The 17,022-nt window shown below is 40.2% G+C and overlaps 2 protein-coding genes across 2 annotated transcripts in view; both read right to left on the bottom strand.

Moving 5' to 3' along the window:
- Positions 1-10,089, bottom strand: part of LOC118740331 — a 71,186-nt gene extending 61,097 nt beyond the window's left edge. The window contains exon 1 of the mRNA XM_036471822.1: positions 10,007-10,089. The gene's annotated coding sequence lies outside the window, so the exon portion shown is untranslated. The remainder of the gene's footprint in view (positions 1-10,006) is intronic.
- LOC118740330 (RUS family member 1) lies at positions 9,695-12,416 on the bottom strand. Its single transcript, XM_036471821.1, has 8 exons — positions 12,358-12,416; positions 11,764-12,219; positions 11,488-11,670; positions 11,094-11,393; positions 10,840-10,990; positions 10,618-10,774; positions 10,227-10,560; positions 9,695-10,148 (listed from the first exon to the last, which is right to left on the bottom strand). The coding sequence occupies exons 2-8, from the start codon at positions 11,828-11,830 to the stop codon at positions 10,087-10,089; spliced, it is 1,254 nt and encodes a 417-aa protein (XP_036327714.1). The 5' UTR covers positions 11,831-12,219; positions 12,358-12,416; the 3' UTR covers positions 9,695-10,086.
- Positions 12,417-17,022: the final 4,606 nt, after the last annotated feature.

The raw sequence follows: 17,022 nt of genomic DNA on the forward strand, positions 1-17,022 counted from the left end.
CAAAGCTTAGTTTTTGATGCAGAATGACAGGTAATACGAAACTACATCGATTTTTCGTCTCTCCTGAAAATTTTCAAAAACTGAACTTTGCACCTTTCACCCTTAGGATTGGAGGAAGGTGTCTTCGGCCTTATCAAGGGTGTTTATGGGGGTGGTCAGGGAAAACCCGGGGTCACCCCCGCGGTGCGAGAGTGCTGGTTGGCATCAGGGGATGATCAAGAAGGTGGTGTGTGCCGATGAGCGGTCGGCCGCGCTTTACAAGGCGGCAGTAGCCTTGGTCGGGGAGGTTTGGGTGGGAGCCAAACTCGAGGCTGTGGACAAGGGGGACCTTCCCTTGCGTCCGCGTGCTCAGGTCTGGCTTCCCTCGGCACCTTCCTCGCTGAGAGAGGTGGAAGATATCTTCCGCTACTGCAACCCGAACCTTCCAGCGCACAACTGGAAGGCAATCCGGTTTGAGAGCTCCGACGGTGACTTTCGGCAAGAGCTGATGTTGCTGAACTCGGAGTCTCTTAAGCCTCTCGCCGAAAGACAGGGAGTCATCTACTATGGCTTCGAGAAGGTAGTCATGAAGGTCTACCAGACCGACACCAGAGGGGATGACGAGCCTGTTCCGGATGCGCTGGTGGGCGAAAATATGAATGTGGAGGATGCCCCCATAGATATGGAGGTCGAGTCCGTCACGTCGGACAGTGACAGCATTGCTGGCCCTCCTTCGAGTGCGGGATCGGTTATCACTGTTGGCCGGCTGTTCGACAGGGCGGAGGAGGAATTGCTCCTTGCGTCCGATGGGGATGGCGCCTGCGGAGGAGTGCTGGAGAGGATTTCGGAGGATGAATATTCTTCAGATCAATCTTCAGCACTCTAAGGCGGCATCAGCCAACCTTTCAATCCACCTTGAACGAGGTGGAGTTGATGTCCTAATCCAAGAGCCGTGGCTGAGCAGCTGCAATAAGGTTTCTGGTATCGGGACGAGGGACTACAAACTGGTGGTGCAGCGGGATGCAGGTAGACCTCGATCCTGCATGCTCATCAGGAAGGAACTTAAAGCTTTTATTTTGCCTCTTTTCAGCGATGGAGACATTGTCACGGTGAGCCTTGAGGGTGCAACCGGAGAACTCTGGTTAATCTGCGCTTATATGGCACACGAGGACGGGGTGGAGCCACCTCCGTGCTTACTAAGGAATGCGGTGGCAGAAGCTAGACGCAGGAGGTTCCGCGTTGTTATTGGGTCTGACGCGAATTCCCACCATACGATTTGGGGCAGCTCAGATATCAACAGTAGAGGTGAGTCACTCTTTAATTTTATACTTATTGAAAATTTATGTATATGTAATAGGGGGAGCGACCCGACTTTTGTAACGGCTAGTAGAGAAGAGGTTTTAGATATCACGTTGGTTTCTTCTGATATAATGTCCCGTATATCTGGCTGGAGAGTCCTTAGTGAGCACTCCTTTTCTGATCATCGGTACATACAATGATGGGCGGGACCTGGAGTGAAGGCGAAGTTGACGAATTACTTGGAGTGTTCACGACTTCGTGTAAAAGGGCCATTGATATGTCTTGTCCCCTGAGTTACCACAAAGGTAAGAGCAAACCGCTCTGGTGGTCGGAGAAGCTCTATGATCTTAGGCCCTCGAGCAGAGGCCTTTTCAATAGGGCCAGGAAGGGTAAATCACCCTCCGACTGGACACTGTATAAGATTGGGCTTGGGATATATAAGTCCGAGATCAGAAAAGCGACGCGGACATCGTGGAGACTGTTCTGCGAAGGCCTGGAGGGTAGTCAGGAGTGTTCAAGGTTTCGGCGAGTTCTTTCTGAGAATCCCGTTCCCCTGGGATACATCAGGGATGAGGACGGCGGCTGGGCAATGAGCAGCGAAGAGCCTCTTTGGATGCTCCTTGATGCTCATTTCCCCTGCAATCCGGACCCGGGAGGGATCCGGTTAGAGGAGTCGATCCCCGAGACGAATGTCTCGGAAATCCCAACCATGGGCCGCTTTCTTTGGGCCATTGGCTCCTTCAAGGCCCCGTGACCCGACGGCATAATACCGGCCCAACTGCAGAAATCTGCAGAAGTGTCGTGCCGCTGGTTGATGCCCATTTTCGAGGGTTGTCTGGCTAAGGGTCATGTTCCGGTTCCTTGGAGGGTGGTTAGAGTCGTGTTCATTCCCAAGGCGGATAAAGCCTCTCATGTATCACCCAGGGATTTCAGGCCGATAAGTCTCTCCTCGTTTATTCTGAAGACGCTGGAGAGGCTGATCGATCTGCATTTAAGAAGCGGGATCCTCAGGGAGCGCCTTTCCTTGGATCAGCATGCTTACTGCAAGGGCAGATCTGTCGAAACGGCCTTGCACACGGTCGTTGAAAATATCGAGAAATCCTTCTCGCAGAAGGAATTTGTGGTCGGTGCCTTCCTTGATATCGAGGGGGCTTTTAATAATGTTTTGCCTGAGGCTGTAGTTAACTCCCTAAATAAGCTAGGGGTCGGAGCCGACCTTGTCAGGTTTATTTACCGCTTGCTTTGCAATAGAACTGTCGCGGCAGAGTGGGGCAACGCTTCAATCCGGAGGTGTGTGAGTAGAGGTACTCCGCAAGGGGGAGTTCTCTCGCCATTACTTTGGGTCGTTGTAATCAATTACCTGCTGGTGGCTCTGGAAAGAAGTGGCTGTCGGGTGGTTTCCTATGCCAATGATGTAGTGTTGATAACAAAAGGAATGTTTCCGGAAACACTGTTTGAGCTTATACAGGGTTACTTGAGCTTGGTTGAGAACTGGGCTTTTAGCTGCGGGCTGGATGTAAATCACAGTAAAACGGAGCTTGTTTGTTTTACTAGGAGGTATAAGATATCGAATTGCCGTCTTCCCTCAATGGGTGGTCTTCCTCTAAGGCTCTCTGACAGGGTGAAGTACTTGGGCTTGATCCTTGGAATCCTTGACAGTAAGCTTTCCTGGAAGCCTAACGTGGAGGAAAGAGTCAAGAAGGCTACAGTAGCACTGTATTGTTATAGAGGGGCCATTGGCAAGCGCTGTGGCCTCTCGCCGAAGGTAGTGCATTGGCTTTATGAAACTATACTCGTCTTGTGGAACGCACTTGACGTCCAAATGGATCTTTTACCGCCCACATTCCAGCGGGCGGAGACTGGGAGGGGTGCAGTATCTGGAATCGAGAACCTGTAAACTTATTTACAGATGGATCGAAGCTGGATGGGAAGGTGGGCGGAGGTGTCTTCTGCGAAGAGCTCTCCATCAACTTGAAATTTAGGTTACCGGATCACTGTAGTGTGTTCCAGACTGAGGTGGCCGCGATAATAGGCTTCTCTAGTGTAACATCTGTTAAGAAGGTAAATATTTATTCTGACAGCCAAGCAGCCATCAGTGCTCTTGGCTCCCTGACGGTGCACCAGAAAACGGTGAAGGAGTATTTGACTACCCTATCCATCGCGTCTGATTATTTTGCTATTAAACTTATTTTGGTTCCAGGTCACAGCGAAATCACTGCATGGCTGATGAGGTCGCAAGACAGGGAACCCTCGAGGAATTACTTTCGGATAGGGAGGGTATGGGGACTCCCCTGACCTCGTGTGCTCTTCTTCTGGACAGATGGGCATTTTGTCAGCTCAGCGAGCGCTGAGCGAAGACCTTGGAGTGCAAGGTGGCAGTCTTTTTGGACACGGGTGAACCGGAGGCGGTCTGTGGAGCTCTCGAAACTAAGCAAGCTGCATCTCTAACTATTGGTGGGAGTGCTTACTGGCTACTGCTTGATTGGAAGCCATGCCGTAAGGCTGAATGTCGTGGATAACCCTTACTGCACTAGCTGCATGGAGGACGATGCGGTGGAATCATCTCAACATCTGCTGCTCTGGTGCCCTGCCTTTGCGAGCCTAAGGTTTAAGCACCTTGGGTCGCACTTTTTTCACACTCCCGATGAGCTCTCGCACTAAAGAGCTTTGTTGCGAGCACGGACCGTAGCTCCCATAGCTTCCCCCCTCTTTTCCCTACCCATCCACTCTCTTCTTTCCGGCCTCCCTGTGTCCTTTTCCCTCCCCCCTCTAAGGGTATCACAACGGATAGCTTAGTCGAGTCCAAGTGTGCCTCCATATGCGGAGGCAGCCCGCTTACCTAACCTATCCTAAGTTGAGTTGGAGAAACCAGCCCTTAGTCTTGCATAACTGAGCTTTAAGTGATTTTTGCGACAAAGGTACTTTCGCCATAGAAAAGAAAAAGCGACGATAAAATGTTCTCTCTATGTGGAAGAGTTGACCGATCGCAAAGCGACTAGAACTTTTTGCACTTAAGGGTCCACTTGTCTTACGTCGTAAAGTTTTCAGGGGTTAAATTTATGTTTACATATGAGGGATTCACAACGGTGTCATAAGTGTCGTAAACTTTAAAAGCTTAAATAAATGTTTAGAGAACTTGAAACCACAACCAACTATTTTTTAACACTGCGATAATGCATAACATGACTTTGATGGTACTTTGAAAACGCCCCTAATATATTTTTTAGGCGTTTCAAATTTACGACATACAACAATAAGACACTTACGACACCGTTGGGAATAGCCCAATAGGGTAAAATCTTGTTCTGCGTTATTGTGAAGTGATATAAATAATACTTTCACACTGCATTTATTTCGGTGCGAATTTTTCACTTTTCACTCGCGATAACGCAGAAAGGGAATTGATCCCCAGAACTCGAACCCACAATAATTTTATGGACAATTAAACGATTTATAAAATGACTGCAATGATACTTTCCAAATCCTTGAATATGATACAAGCTGTTTAAAACTTTACGACACGCAACAATAGGTTTGTTCCACACGATCCCGCGGGTGCCCAAAACAGCCCAGAAAGCGTTCCTCGCGCTAGAAAAATGGGTTATAGAGAGCGAATATCTTCCACTTTTGGATCGTAAATAACTTCTTCTTCGTGCCCGAAACAGCCCGGACTTTTTTCCGGGCAGAAATGTGCAAGAAGTCAATTTGAAAGAACAGCCGTTGTTTGTAAAATACAAAAATTGAAAATAGCACTAAAGGTTCCGAAATGTAGGTATTTGCTAATTTTATTAGCTACATAAGATATTAGCTACATAAGCTACACATAAAATCATTGTTTAGAACTGATTTGTTGATTCCGGGCATGAAAAGTGTTTTTTGCGTTCCTCACGCTCTGGTTTACCTAACGAGAAATGATAAACATTACTGACAGTAGAAAATCGCACTACGGCAATATTACGTTAACGCCTTCGGCAGTTTATTACACAGTATGTGTATTTTTTTATGGCTCAATAATTGTCATATTATATTTTGGATGCTTAATTTTTCGTTTATTAAATAAATATGTCAACCAAATTCTAAATATTTACATATTACATTTATTTAAAGAACCATAAAAGTAGCCTTCACAGTGCATGATAATTGACAGAAACCTTAACACATATTTTTGCAATGAAAAGCTTACTTTAAGCAACAACTTATAATTATTTCTGCATTTCATACCATGCCTAGTACTTTAAAATATATTGCACTGACTTATTAGTATATTTAAATACCACGTATTTAACTGTGTTTAGTAGTATAAGCGAATCATTTATAAAGTATAATGTGATTTACTCAACCGAGTAAAAATAAAATCACGTGTCGTAAAAATTTTCAATTGCTTTTCCTCTTTTACTGTACATGTTCAAATTCGTTTATAAATATCCCTACTGTATATTGGTAAAAGGTTTCTTAAAATATGTATGTTTATACTCTTCTTGGTAAATCATTTAAAACTTTTTTGGTTTGGTAGTTGAGTCTTCATAGTTAGGTCTTTTTTGTATTTTATAAATTAAAATAAGTTCGCAAATTTCTTTTTCTAAATTTTTAAATAAACTTATGCATTTTAAATAAACACATCTACGAGGTGCTAAGGCCAAAAAGAGGGTTTTGCTATAGGTTATATGAATGAAGGTTAGAACCCGGGATGCCAACTCCATTTTTCTTTCTCCCCGTTGGCCACCGCGAAATTCCCCGATTCTCGGTGGAATTCGCCGCACTGGCATAATTCCTTATAAAAAAATATTAAATTTTTTAATTTAGTTAATTGAATTTATTAAGGAATGTACATACATACATATGCATAAAATAAAAATAAAAATTCAATTCTCGAAAAAATTCACTTTTCTACCCCCAAAGCATATTACATCTTTAGTTTAGATTTTGAGATTATCAGAATTATATAGTTACTATGAAATTAAAATGAGTGACTATTTACTACCTTTATATGTAAATTATTTGTAAAAATTGCAAGTACCTAACTCACTGTTTGTGCAACGGAGAAAAATTCTTATTCGAAAAAATAATAAATAAACTTAATCACCAATAGGTGCTATTTGTGGAATTAAAAAATATTAAATAATAATTTAATAATGTTATAGTTTTACTAAAATCAAAAAAGGCAATAAAATGATCATCGAAAAAGAAAATAAACCTTCTTCCATATAAAAAAAAAATCGCTAATACTTTTTATGGAGAAAAATACGTAGAACCGTCGGCAAAAAAAATATTAAAAATCATCCCGAACCCTTAGCCGCTTCAAATTTGCACATTATTATACTAAAACTGAATAGGATAATAACACAAGTCAACAAAAATAAGAAAACAAATTGTTGCGGCAAATGTTAAAGCTGTTTTGGATTGACTTTTCTGTGCTGATTACGAATCCGTGGGTATAAAGTTTCCATCAGCCAGATTTTGAGAAAAACGAGGTCAAAATGTCAAAAAAATTCGTTCTTTGCAATATTTCAGAAGCTCTGGCAAAGAAACAAAGGCGATATTAGGCTTAAATTAAAGTTAAAACTCTCGACTACTATCCTGAAAATACCAACCCTGCACCTTGACCTGATGGTCACATATAGTCATTTATTGAACAGCAAAACCTGATTTTGTGCGAAGTTTGCGTACCCACCACAATTAAACAAAAGGTGATACAGCCTTCCACTTAGGCTCAAATTAAGGCTTGACCTTTCGACTACAATCTCTTAAAATACCATCCCTGAACCTTAACCCTAAGGCTAGTTATAGTTATCTATTTAACAGCAAAAACTGATTTTGGCAAAATTTTTTTTTTTCAATAGCACAGTATTCCGTATTTCTATATTGTTCAATAAATGACTAATAGTGGACATCAGGTCAAGGTGCATGGGTGCTATTTTCAGGGATAGTAGCCGAGAGTTTTAGCTTTAATTTAAGCCTAAGGTTCTACCACCTTTTGTTTTTTTGCTGGACCCTCTAAAATATTGAAAAAACGCGATGTTTTTTACATTTTGACCTCATTTTTCTCAAAATCTGGAGCTGATGGAAACTTTATACGTGCGGATTCGTAATCAGCACAAGAAGTCTATCAAAACAGCTTTAACCTTTGCCGTAACAAAGTCACTGCTGCCTTGTGTAATCTCCATACCAGAAATTTTTTTTAACTCTGATTAAAAAGTTCAAAGTTTTGAAGAAAATTCGTTGAACTTTCCTTAACTTTGTGTAAAGTTTGAAACTTTGATTTGTATAGTTTTTTTTAAAGCTGAATTCTTGTAAAAAAATAACAAAAAAATTTTAGCCTGAAAAGAACTGTTAATATTTAAATAAGTTAATAGTAAAAACAAATATTTTTAAAGCAAACTATTAAAGATGAACGAAATCGGACGATAAATACTAATTTACCAAATAGGTACGCCACCAAACGGCAAAATTTTTAGTGGAGTTATTCCTTTTCATGTTGTTACCATACGTTCTAAATCTGAACTAAATCGGACTAAAATGCGAGTTTCGCAAATATCTCGACACCTCACCTCTCATATTGCATTGTCATCGGGTTCTGAGCCAACTGTGAAGTTTCAGGTCTATAGGCCATCGGAAAGTTGGTCAAAAATTGATTGCAAGGTTTGCCCTTACATACATGCATATCGCACACGATCTTCAAAAGTGACACAACTCAAAATTTGGAAATTTTGAAATAATGCACTAAAAATGTTATAATTTGTTGAAAAAACCTAAGGTAAAGTCCCCCTTGCCCATATGATTAGCATGTGTTAAGAAATAGTTTTTCGCATTTTCTGGCGAACGTGTAATTTTGATTACACAGATATGTATATGAATGCAGGAAGTTTATAGTTTATAACACAAATGTGTTTTACATACTTTAGCCAATCTTTTACTTTGGCACTATGAATAACCTAAAAACATTCCACTTTTTGGCTAATTTCACTCTGTTCGAAAATTATAAAACGGCAACGCTGTTGCTGATATCAATACTTTTATAGTCGAAAATAGAAGAGTTGAATTTGCGACTAAAAAATAAAATTTTACAAAAAGTATGGTAAGCGCTCTTGGATAAGTTCTTTAATTAGTCGAAATTCCCCGCAAAGGCAGCTCATTCCCCGAACCGAGATAAATTCCCCGCAAGTTGGCATCGCTGGTTAGAACTTAATTTCATTATTTTGTAGCTTGTTGCAATGCCTTGCAGAAATGAGATGGAATCGACTACTTGGCCAACCATTGTCGGTACTAATAAGCACGCGGTATATCAGTTGGTCCAAACTATACTAGATCACATTCTAAAGCCCCTAAACATTGAAAGTAATTCTAGTTTTCCTCTTCATACCAGGACTAGTAACTCCACTAAAATTGTGCTTGAATATAGATTAATTGAAGCAGCGGCCAAAGTACTTGCTTCTTAAAGGACTATGTAAATAAAAAAGCGATGCAATTTGTTCTATTAATCTGTTTTGTCTACATTCCGATAATGCGTTATAAGTATGTACTTTTATTTTAATTGCCATTTTAATTTTGTTATTTACGAGATATGTGAATATCACTTCCTTACATCTAATATCAATAAAATTATAGTTTAAAAAACTAAAAAAAAAACTCGCTGTTATAATTTCCATTCGTACTGTCATCACGTTTTTTTAAGAATGGAAATTCAAAGCAATTCCCATTCGTACTGTCATCTGGTATGTAACTTGAGAATGGAAATCGCTGCATCTTTTAGGCGCATCAATATTACATCCCAAGCTAATAAAAGGGAGGTAAAAAAAGTTCAGCACTGGCCGAATGTTCTCTCAATAAACTCAAAATTTAGCTTTAGGATTAAAATATTGGGTTTTAGTAAGAAAATCAATATTCTTTGCAACAGTCGACGCAGCCGATTAATTTTGTAAAGAGAAAAGTTGTAGCTCAAGTATTATGTAAGCAGAGTTTCTGTCATTTTTAATTCCGCCCTCTTCTTTATAAACAAAAGTAAGCTAAGTTCTTATAACACCCCCTCCAGAGTCATTAGTTTTTTAATCTGTATTCTATATTGTTTTTCATGCCAATCAATTACCCACGCCAACAAAATTTCAAAAAATGTTTGGGGTACGGAAAGTGAACCCTGATTCTTATAGAATTTTTCCGTAGAATCAGAATCTGAAATTAGAAATATTAGATTGACTCCAGTTGTTGAGATATTTTGCCTTAAAAGTGGCAAAATACTAATTAGTGGCATTTTTTAGATATCTATAATGGAATGACGGGGTCTGGTAGAATCTTTTGAATAAGAGGAAATTAAAAAAATATAAACCGCGAGTAGCTATTACATTAAATATGCCGAAATGTTCCGACTTTTTGCTTACCTGTGCTTTTTAAAAACTTTTCAAAAATAAATACTACAAAAAGGTATTTTTATCTGTCGGGATAAAAGAACAGAGTTTAAGCTTTCTTCTCATCTTATTAAAAATATTCCTTCGTGTACTGTTTCTTTTTTTTTAATTATAACGATTCAAAATATGCTAATTTCGTTTTTTGACATCTTTAAGTGAAATTATCTCAAAAACTAGACGCGATCTGAAATTTATAAGGACAGATTCTGATTCTGCGTTCAAAAATCTCTAGGGATCAGCATTTATTGACTCTGCTGCAAAATTTTTTTGTTGGCCAGTGTTATCAAATCAAGAAATGAGGAATTTATAGCCTTGAAAGTTTAATGTACCTTGGATATTTCTTCAAATAAGAACCAAAAAAAATGTGATTAATAAAATCATATTGTTGTCTATCTTCTCTCGAACATTTCTAAGCCTTCCAGTCCAATCGATACTCGTCAACCATGAGTAAATGCTGAGTCGTAAGCCAACCTAAAAGACAAAGGGTTTTTCGACCGTTTAGATTAGCTTAACTCATTTGACACATCTACTCGACAACAAAAGCCTTACCTTCTTTTTGTGCTAAAGCAACAAATTCTTGCCATTTGGTTTGAATCTCCCAATATTTATCCTTGATTTGATTACGATCTTGCAAATATGAAACTGCAAAGAAATACGCTTTCAGCACATCCTGAGATCGTGTGTCGAAATGTAAATACACTCCAATGTTTTTATTATTTTCAGCAATGATAAATCGTTCGTGTGGATCAAAAGAGGATATTATATTCTCAATTGCATGAGTTTTACGATACTCGTCGATAAGCGTCTTGATGGACAAGCCTATTAATATGTTTAGCGAAACAGAAACTGTTTGACCAATGGTAACGCGTTCCATTTTATTCACCTATGAAAAAGAACTTCCTATTATATAAAGCAACATGCTAGTTTGCTAATTTTTTACCTGTTGTGGCGTTAACATTCGTCCAGATCGAAAATATTCTTCCAAAGCAATTAAATAACGAGATTCATTGAATGTACGAAGGCAGACAGCTTTAACTGCTTTCAAATTGGCATAAAGATGCAAAATAATTACAAATATAAAGACACTGTACAATACACTGAAATATAAATGCCACAAACTAATTAAATACAAAATTAAATAGTTATAAATTCTACAATTTACCTTTGTGACTTAATGACAGTTAGCAAGTAAAGACCAATGAATGAAGCAATCAAATTAACGAAGGTTTCCTGAGAACTATCTTTCGATGCAACATCGGCTAGATTGCCACGAATCGCATGATGCTGCGTAAGTGCCGCACGTGTCGCACCCCCTATTGACCAAAGAGCAGTCATTTGTAATTAAATTTTTTAAGTATTTTATTTTAATAATAGTATTTTACGCCTGAATATTTTTTATTAATTGTAAACACATACCGGCAACTCCAACAATGGCTTTCATTACTGTTGTGCCACATAATAGCTGCGTGCTCAAATGCGCATATTTGGGAAGCACATATATCTCGATACACATAGCTAAATCGTTTAAGAAATCAGCACGAAGCCGCCACTTCTTGGAATCTACATCCAGCTGTGAACCCTTCCACCAAGAGAATAAAATACGTCCCAAATGACCGCTCCCCTCTTTCAGTATCCAAGTAACCGTAGCTGAGTATGCAGAAATGTTTTCATTACCCACACCTATTCCCTTGAGTATTGCGTGTGTACAAAGAGTACCTAAAAATACATATGTACATATGTACGTAAATATATGAATATTTGTAAATGTAGGATAGTAACCAATTAACCAAAATAAATTTACACCACTAACCACAGATTGTGCTGCAAAACGCTTGTATAGTGTCCCACACTTGGTACGCTGCATAATCATCGCTGACGCTATCTGGATAACCTTTCGGTAGGAAGATATTCTGCAGCAATCGGAAAAGGAAAATTTTTTCCTGTATTACTAATTTATCACTTCGCAATGGCACTCGTACAATGTTGCTCTGATCTGAAATTGGTTTAGAATGTACATATGCATGTATAATATACTACATATATACAATAATTTAATATGTACATATATAGAAAGTTTTGAATTTACCTGCTGGTGTTATATAGAGGACTTCTTCACCCTTGGTGCCGTATTGTTCGCGAAAATGAACCTTCATTTTTTGTTAATTACTTTAGCGAGTTTACTGTTTTTGAAATCAAAGCAACAGTGTGGTAATTTATTCCATTACGAATATTTGATGAGTCCCCAAGTTCAATTCACAACCAAGTTGTCCTGCTTGTATTTATTCCCTTGTCTTTATTGAAGTTAATGTAACTTTTTTAATGGATTCTCCGTGAAAACGGTTCACGCTTAGTTACGCTCGACGGATATCCTTTTTACCTTTATTTGGGCTGGGTCCACATACAACCATTGTCGTTTCATCTAATCCTGGTGACAAATTGCTTGCCTTTGTGTGTATATGTATGTGAGTAAATGCTACGTCGGTGTTTGGCTATTAGCCATCTGCCTTTTCACTTGCCACCTTTTAGCTCAAGATTCTTTCGGCTAGTTAATAAGGAATTTCATTAGATATATTTAATTTTCTCTTTGTTTTCATCACAAGTTTACTATCACATTAATAACAATTGAAAAGAATATTAAATCATTGATTCCGAAACAAAATCAAATAATTCGAATTGTTACAAATGGAAATCAGAAAAATAATCAATTCTGAGCTATAAAGGGCGTGTCAGACGTGGCAATATATTTCGATGCAATAAATTTCGGAAAGGCTGTCAAATTGAGAAATCAGTGGCATGAGCAGTCACACCTTGCATGGAAAGTGTCTTTCGAAAGAGGTTTTTATTTCCGAACGGCGAATTGCAGGAAAAATTTCTGAAATCGCTTTTTGGCTGTTCACACAGCGAATGAGTTTCTGGCAATCTTTCTCGATACTAAAATGCAACCATGGGCGGTGGGGTTGTCGTTTGTTTGCTATTTCTCTTGTAAAAGCGAGAAAATATAGGTTATAATTAACATATTTACCGTGTAAACAATAATTTAACGATTAAGTATATTAAGCAAAATAATATATTTCAAGCATTTTTGATATTTAATTCAACATTATTTTTTATCATTTTACACAAATTCACGATCAGGGCCACACGGCAACACTCGATTAGTTTGACAGCACTTGCAGAAGAAATGAAAATTGCTAGTGCAGCACGCGCAAGTTGAAATATATTTCCGAAATCGATTTTCGCTCTTGCAGTTGCAGTCCCACCTTGCAACTTTTATTTCTGAAACTGATTTCCAAAATTTTCGAAATAAAATTTCTCTTTCTCAATTTGACAGCGAATTGCGTGCGAAAGACGGAAATATTGCCACGTCTGACTGGCTCTTAAGGACTTTATTATCCTCTCAGCTTTTTTTGTGTTTTTGTACAGCTTGTTGACGTTTGCAATAGCCCTGGGCTCGGTTGCCACTTGTTAAAAAAAAAAAACCTACCAAAATCTGACAAAAAACCAACCAAACTGAAAAACCCCAACTTTAGCTTTGTTTCTTTTCTTTTCTAGCAGTTAATTATCAGGAAGAATGAGAAAATTTTAAGAATTACGCTCACAGACAGCGAAATAAAGAAAAAGTAAAGACACGCAAAACTAGCAGAAACTAGCAAGTAATCAACTGATCGGTGTATTTAACTATTGAAAATAGTTGCGTTCGCGTAGCTGTTAATTGTTCATGTTTAACCAAAACTTACAAGTTTTTGCGTTCGCGTACGCAAAAAACTTGCAAAGTAGGGGAAATTGAGAGAGCAAACAGACATTTTGAGGCGGAGCTGCTGGTTTCTGCTGGAAAATTTTTTGCCAAAAGCAATTTGCCAACAGGAAAACAGCTGATCAAAGACAGCTGGTTGGCAAATCACAAAATTGAATTTAATGGTTTGGAAGTTAAAAATTACAAAATGCGACTAACTAAACTTGTAAGAAATAAGTAGTTATTTGTTAATCAATAAACTGTGTCAGTTGGGGTGTTCACAGTTCGTTCCAAATAGTGTCTCAAAATGTAGACGTCTACATTTTAAGACGTTTTCCAACCGTAAAATCTGTGGTGTTGTTGTTTCCCATACAAAATTGGAAAACGACGCCGTCTACATTTTGTCACACTCAAAGGTATGTTTTTTACGCGTCTACATTTTGCAACCTCGCAGCAGGGTTGCATTATGGCAATACTAATCGCATTTTTTTATTTATTGGGCACGTTTTCTATATTTGCATTTAATTTGAGCGCAATTTCTGATGAAAAGAAACAAATCAAGGAAAAGAAATAACAAATATTAGGAATTGGTAATTAAGTTAAATAATTACAATTTTTCAGTAACAAAATCGAAAGGCGCCATATAAAAAATGCACGCAAAGAAGAAATGTCTGGCAACACCAGCAAAGTTTTGAGACGATTTTGCGACGACTGCTAGAAAGGGGTGCTCACAGTTCGTTCCAAATTGTGTCTGAAAATGTAGACTGTGAACACCCCAAGTATAACACTTCGGGGAAAATTTTCCAATACCAGGCTTTGAAAAGAAAAAATGAGGGGGCTTTTTGCGGCTTTTTGTGATTCTAAATCTGAAAACTCCCCCTCCGGAGGCTTATAGTTTTTAAGTAATTCGTTGTTAAAGTTGTAAAAAAAATGAAATTTAACCTCACATTTTCCTTTGTACATCGAGTGAACTGAAATCGCGGTGCTGCCACACGTCACAAAAAATGTGCAAAAAGAAGTACTGAAAAGGGAATCAATAAAAATGTAAATAATGGCGCGTATTCATAGTCCAGCAACTAAGTCGAAACTAACAAAGTTGCAACTTAAATTTAAGTACCAACTTTTACTTCTATTCATAGTCGCACAACCGCAGTGATGTTGTTGTGAAACAGGGCCCTTTCATTATTCGTGCAACTTTGCTTGCAATATAGCATATGGCAACTCCGTAGATTCTTCTTGGCTTGGGTTGACGGTTGACAGCACTGATTTCAAACTAAAAAGATATTCAACCCGAGCAGAAGGGGAAACTGCGGTAATTTTTTCCTTTTTATAAATTGCTTTATTAATGCATTGTTTTATTCATATCTTTAGAAATAAACAAGATACAATATTGTACGTTCTATTTCATTAATTTCTGCGAGGGCCAGTAACATTTTTATTTCGCAGCTTCGTTTGCAGCTAAGTCCTGCGAAAACATGATTCACCATACACCTCGCCGTAGCCTCCGTTTCCAGCCAGGAGCAGGCAGCCAGCCTGAGGGTACTCCGAGATGTCTGGCAATCACATCGCCGCCTAACACAGATTCTCTAGACACAGGCGTTCAAGATAACTCGTCTACGACCACTTTCACTTTGTCGTCCAGTGCCATTACGTCAACCGCCGTCTACATTTTGCCGTCGAACACATATTTGCCTGCTACTATTGATACTATATCGTCAATTACTTATACAACAGCGGCTCATGACATTCCGCTTACTACTACTACGCCAGTATTACTGCCTGATACGTCTCCCATTACTTATATGCCACTTGTGACTGGCATGATGTCGTCTGACATGTCACCAGCGCCGCCTGACATGCCACTGGCCACTGGTGCATCGGACAATATGTACACCAGATCAATAACGGCCGATTATTCGCCTTTCATGTGCACCTCAGCCAATACGTGCGTTCCGCCGCCCTATAGTCACGCGTCTGCAGTACCGCCTGCGCCAACGCCCGTCGCTTATAAGCCAGCCGCGCCGAGCAGTATGGCGCTTTATGGTTATTCTCCTGCAACATCCGCCCCATTTAATACCCATGCGCCAATAGTGGCGACCAACATGTCAGCTAGCACAAACTTTCCTCCGTGCGATAGTCACACGCCTGCAGTACCACCTGGACCGCCGTCTACAATGTATATGACAGTTCCATTTAGTGCTGCGATGTCTTATGGTCAGGGTCCAGCCGCCACGTTCATACCCTCAAATACTCACGCGCCAATGGAGGCGCCCGTCATGTCTTGTAGTTGTATTCCAGCAGTACCGCCCGGTCCTTCGCGCTATGTCTATATGCCAGCCATCAAGCCCTATTCGCCGTCCAGTATATCGGCACCAACGGCAGTACCCGCCGCACCGCCAATAACTTGTTCGCCACCAGTTACGGATGCTTATAAGCCAATTATTTCCAGTACCCTGCCGCCATCGTCTTATGGGCATACAGCATCGAGCGCTATTCCTTACAGTGCGCATATGCCATCTCAAGCCGTCGCCTCGCTACCTTCCGCATACGCGCCAACGATCGCCACAGACAACTACTCTGTACAACAGCAGATTACTGACCTGGAACAACAACTGGCAGGAGTTGTAGAGCGACGGCAAGCTACGTCCGCGACGCCGCATCACACCTTACCGCCGCAGCAGCTTAACATCCCCGCCCAAAACATGATGATGTTAACGCCTAGACAAGTTCGTGATTTACCCGAGTTTTCTGGACAGCCAGAAGACTGGCCAGTCTTCTATGCAGCTTATACAGAATCGACTGCCGTTTATGGATACTCAAACTTTGACAACAACCAGCGACTAAATAAATGCCTTAAAGGTGCCGCACGAGATGCCGTCAAAGCGTTATTAATTCAACCAAATAACGTCAGTGCCGTTATGGAACAACTTCGTTTCCGATTCGGACGACCAGAGCAACTTATACGTAGCCAAATGAAGCAGGTCCGAGATACGCCAAACGTGCCATAGGAGCAACTGGGAAAATCGTGCAATTTGCTACCTTCACTAACAATCAGACAATATTTCTGCAATCAATGGGGGAAGAGAGACATTTAGCGAACCCTACTCTCCTCGAGGAGCTCGTGTCGAAGCTTCCTCTTACGAGACGCCTGGAGTGGGCACGTTATGCGGTTACTGTAAGGCCATACCCAACCATCGTAAGTTTCAACTCATGGTTGACCGATGTGTCAAATTATGTCCAGATAGTCATGGGGCCCGAGGTTCAGGATACGAAACGCCGTGCGGTATTACACACCGCAACTGATGAGCAACCCAAATGCTCATTATGCCAAGACGAACACAACGTCTCGGAATGTCAACGATTTAAAGATGCCTCTATTTTAGAGAGGTGGAATAAAGCCAAACGCCTTCGACTCTGCTTCAGCTGTTTAAAAACCGGGCGTGCTACTCGAGAATGTCGCCGCCGTAAGGCATGTCTGGTCGGTGGATGTCTGAGAAACCACCATCAATTATTGCATAGCACCGAGGCGTCTCCTCCGACTCGATAAGTCGCCTCAAGGGATTCCACTGAGTCAACTCGCAAGCGAATAGTAACGTCACCCGAGGTGAAAAA

This window comes from Rhagoletis pomonella, unplaced genomic scaffold (genome assembly GCF_013731165.1).
Source record: "Rhagoletis pomonella isolate Grant_MI unplaced genomic scaffold, Rhpom_1.0 Rhpom_scaffold_00006, whole genome shotgun sequence".
Lineage (NCBI taxonomy): Eukaryota > Metazoa > Arthropoda > Insecta > Diptera > Tephritidae > Rhagoletis > Rhagoletis pomonella.

Bases quoted from the DNA above. Each gene is read 5' to 3' on its own strand.
- LOC118740330 (XM_036471821.1), bottom strand. From the start codon at position 11,830: ATGAAGGTTCATTTTCGCGAACAATACGGCACCAAGGGTGAAGAAGTC. The intron at 10,991-11,093 runs GTATGTGTTTAC...TTTGGTCAATAG, and splicing joins AGCCATTGTTGGAGTTGCCG to GGGGTGCGACACGTGCGGCA. The intron at 10,561-10,617 runs GTAAAAAATTAG...TCTTTTTCATAG, and splicing joins GAATGTTAACGCCACAACAG to GTGAATAAAATGGAACGCGT.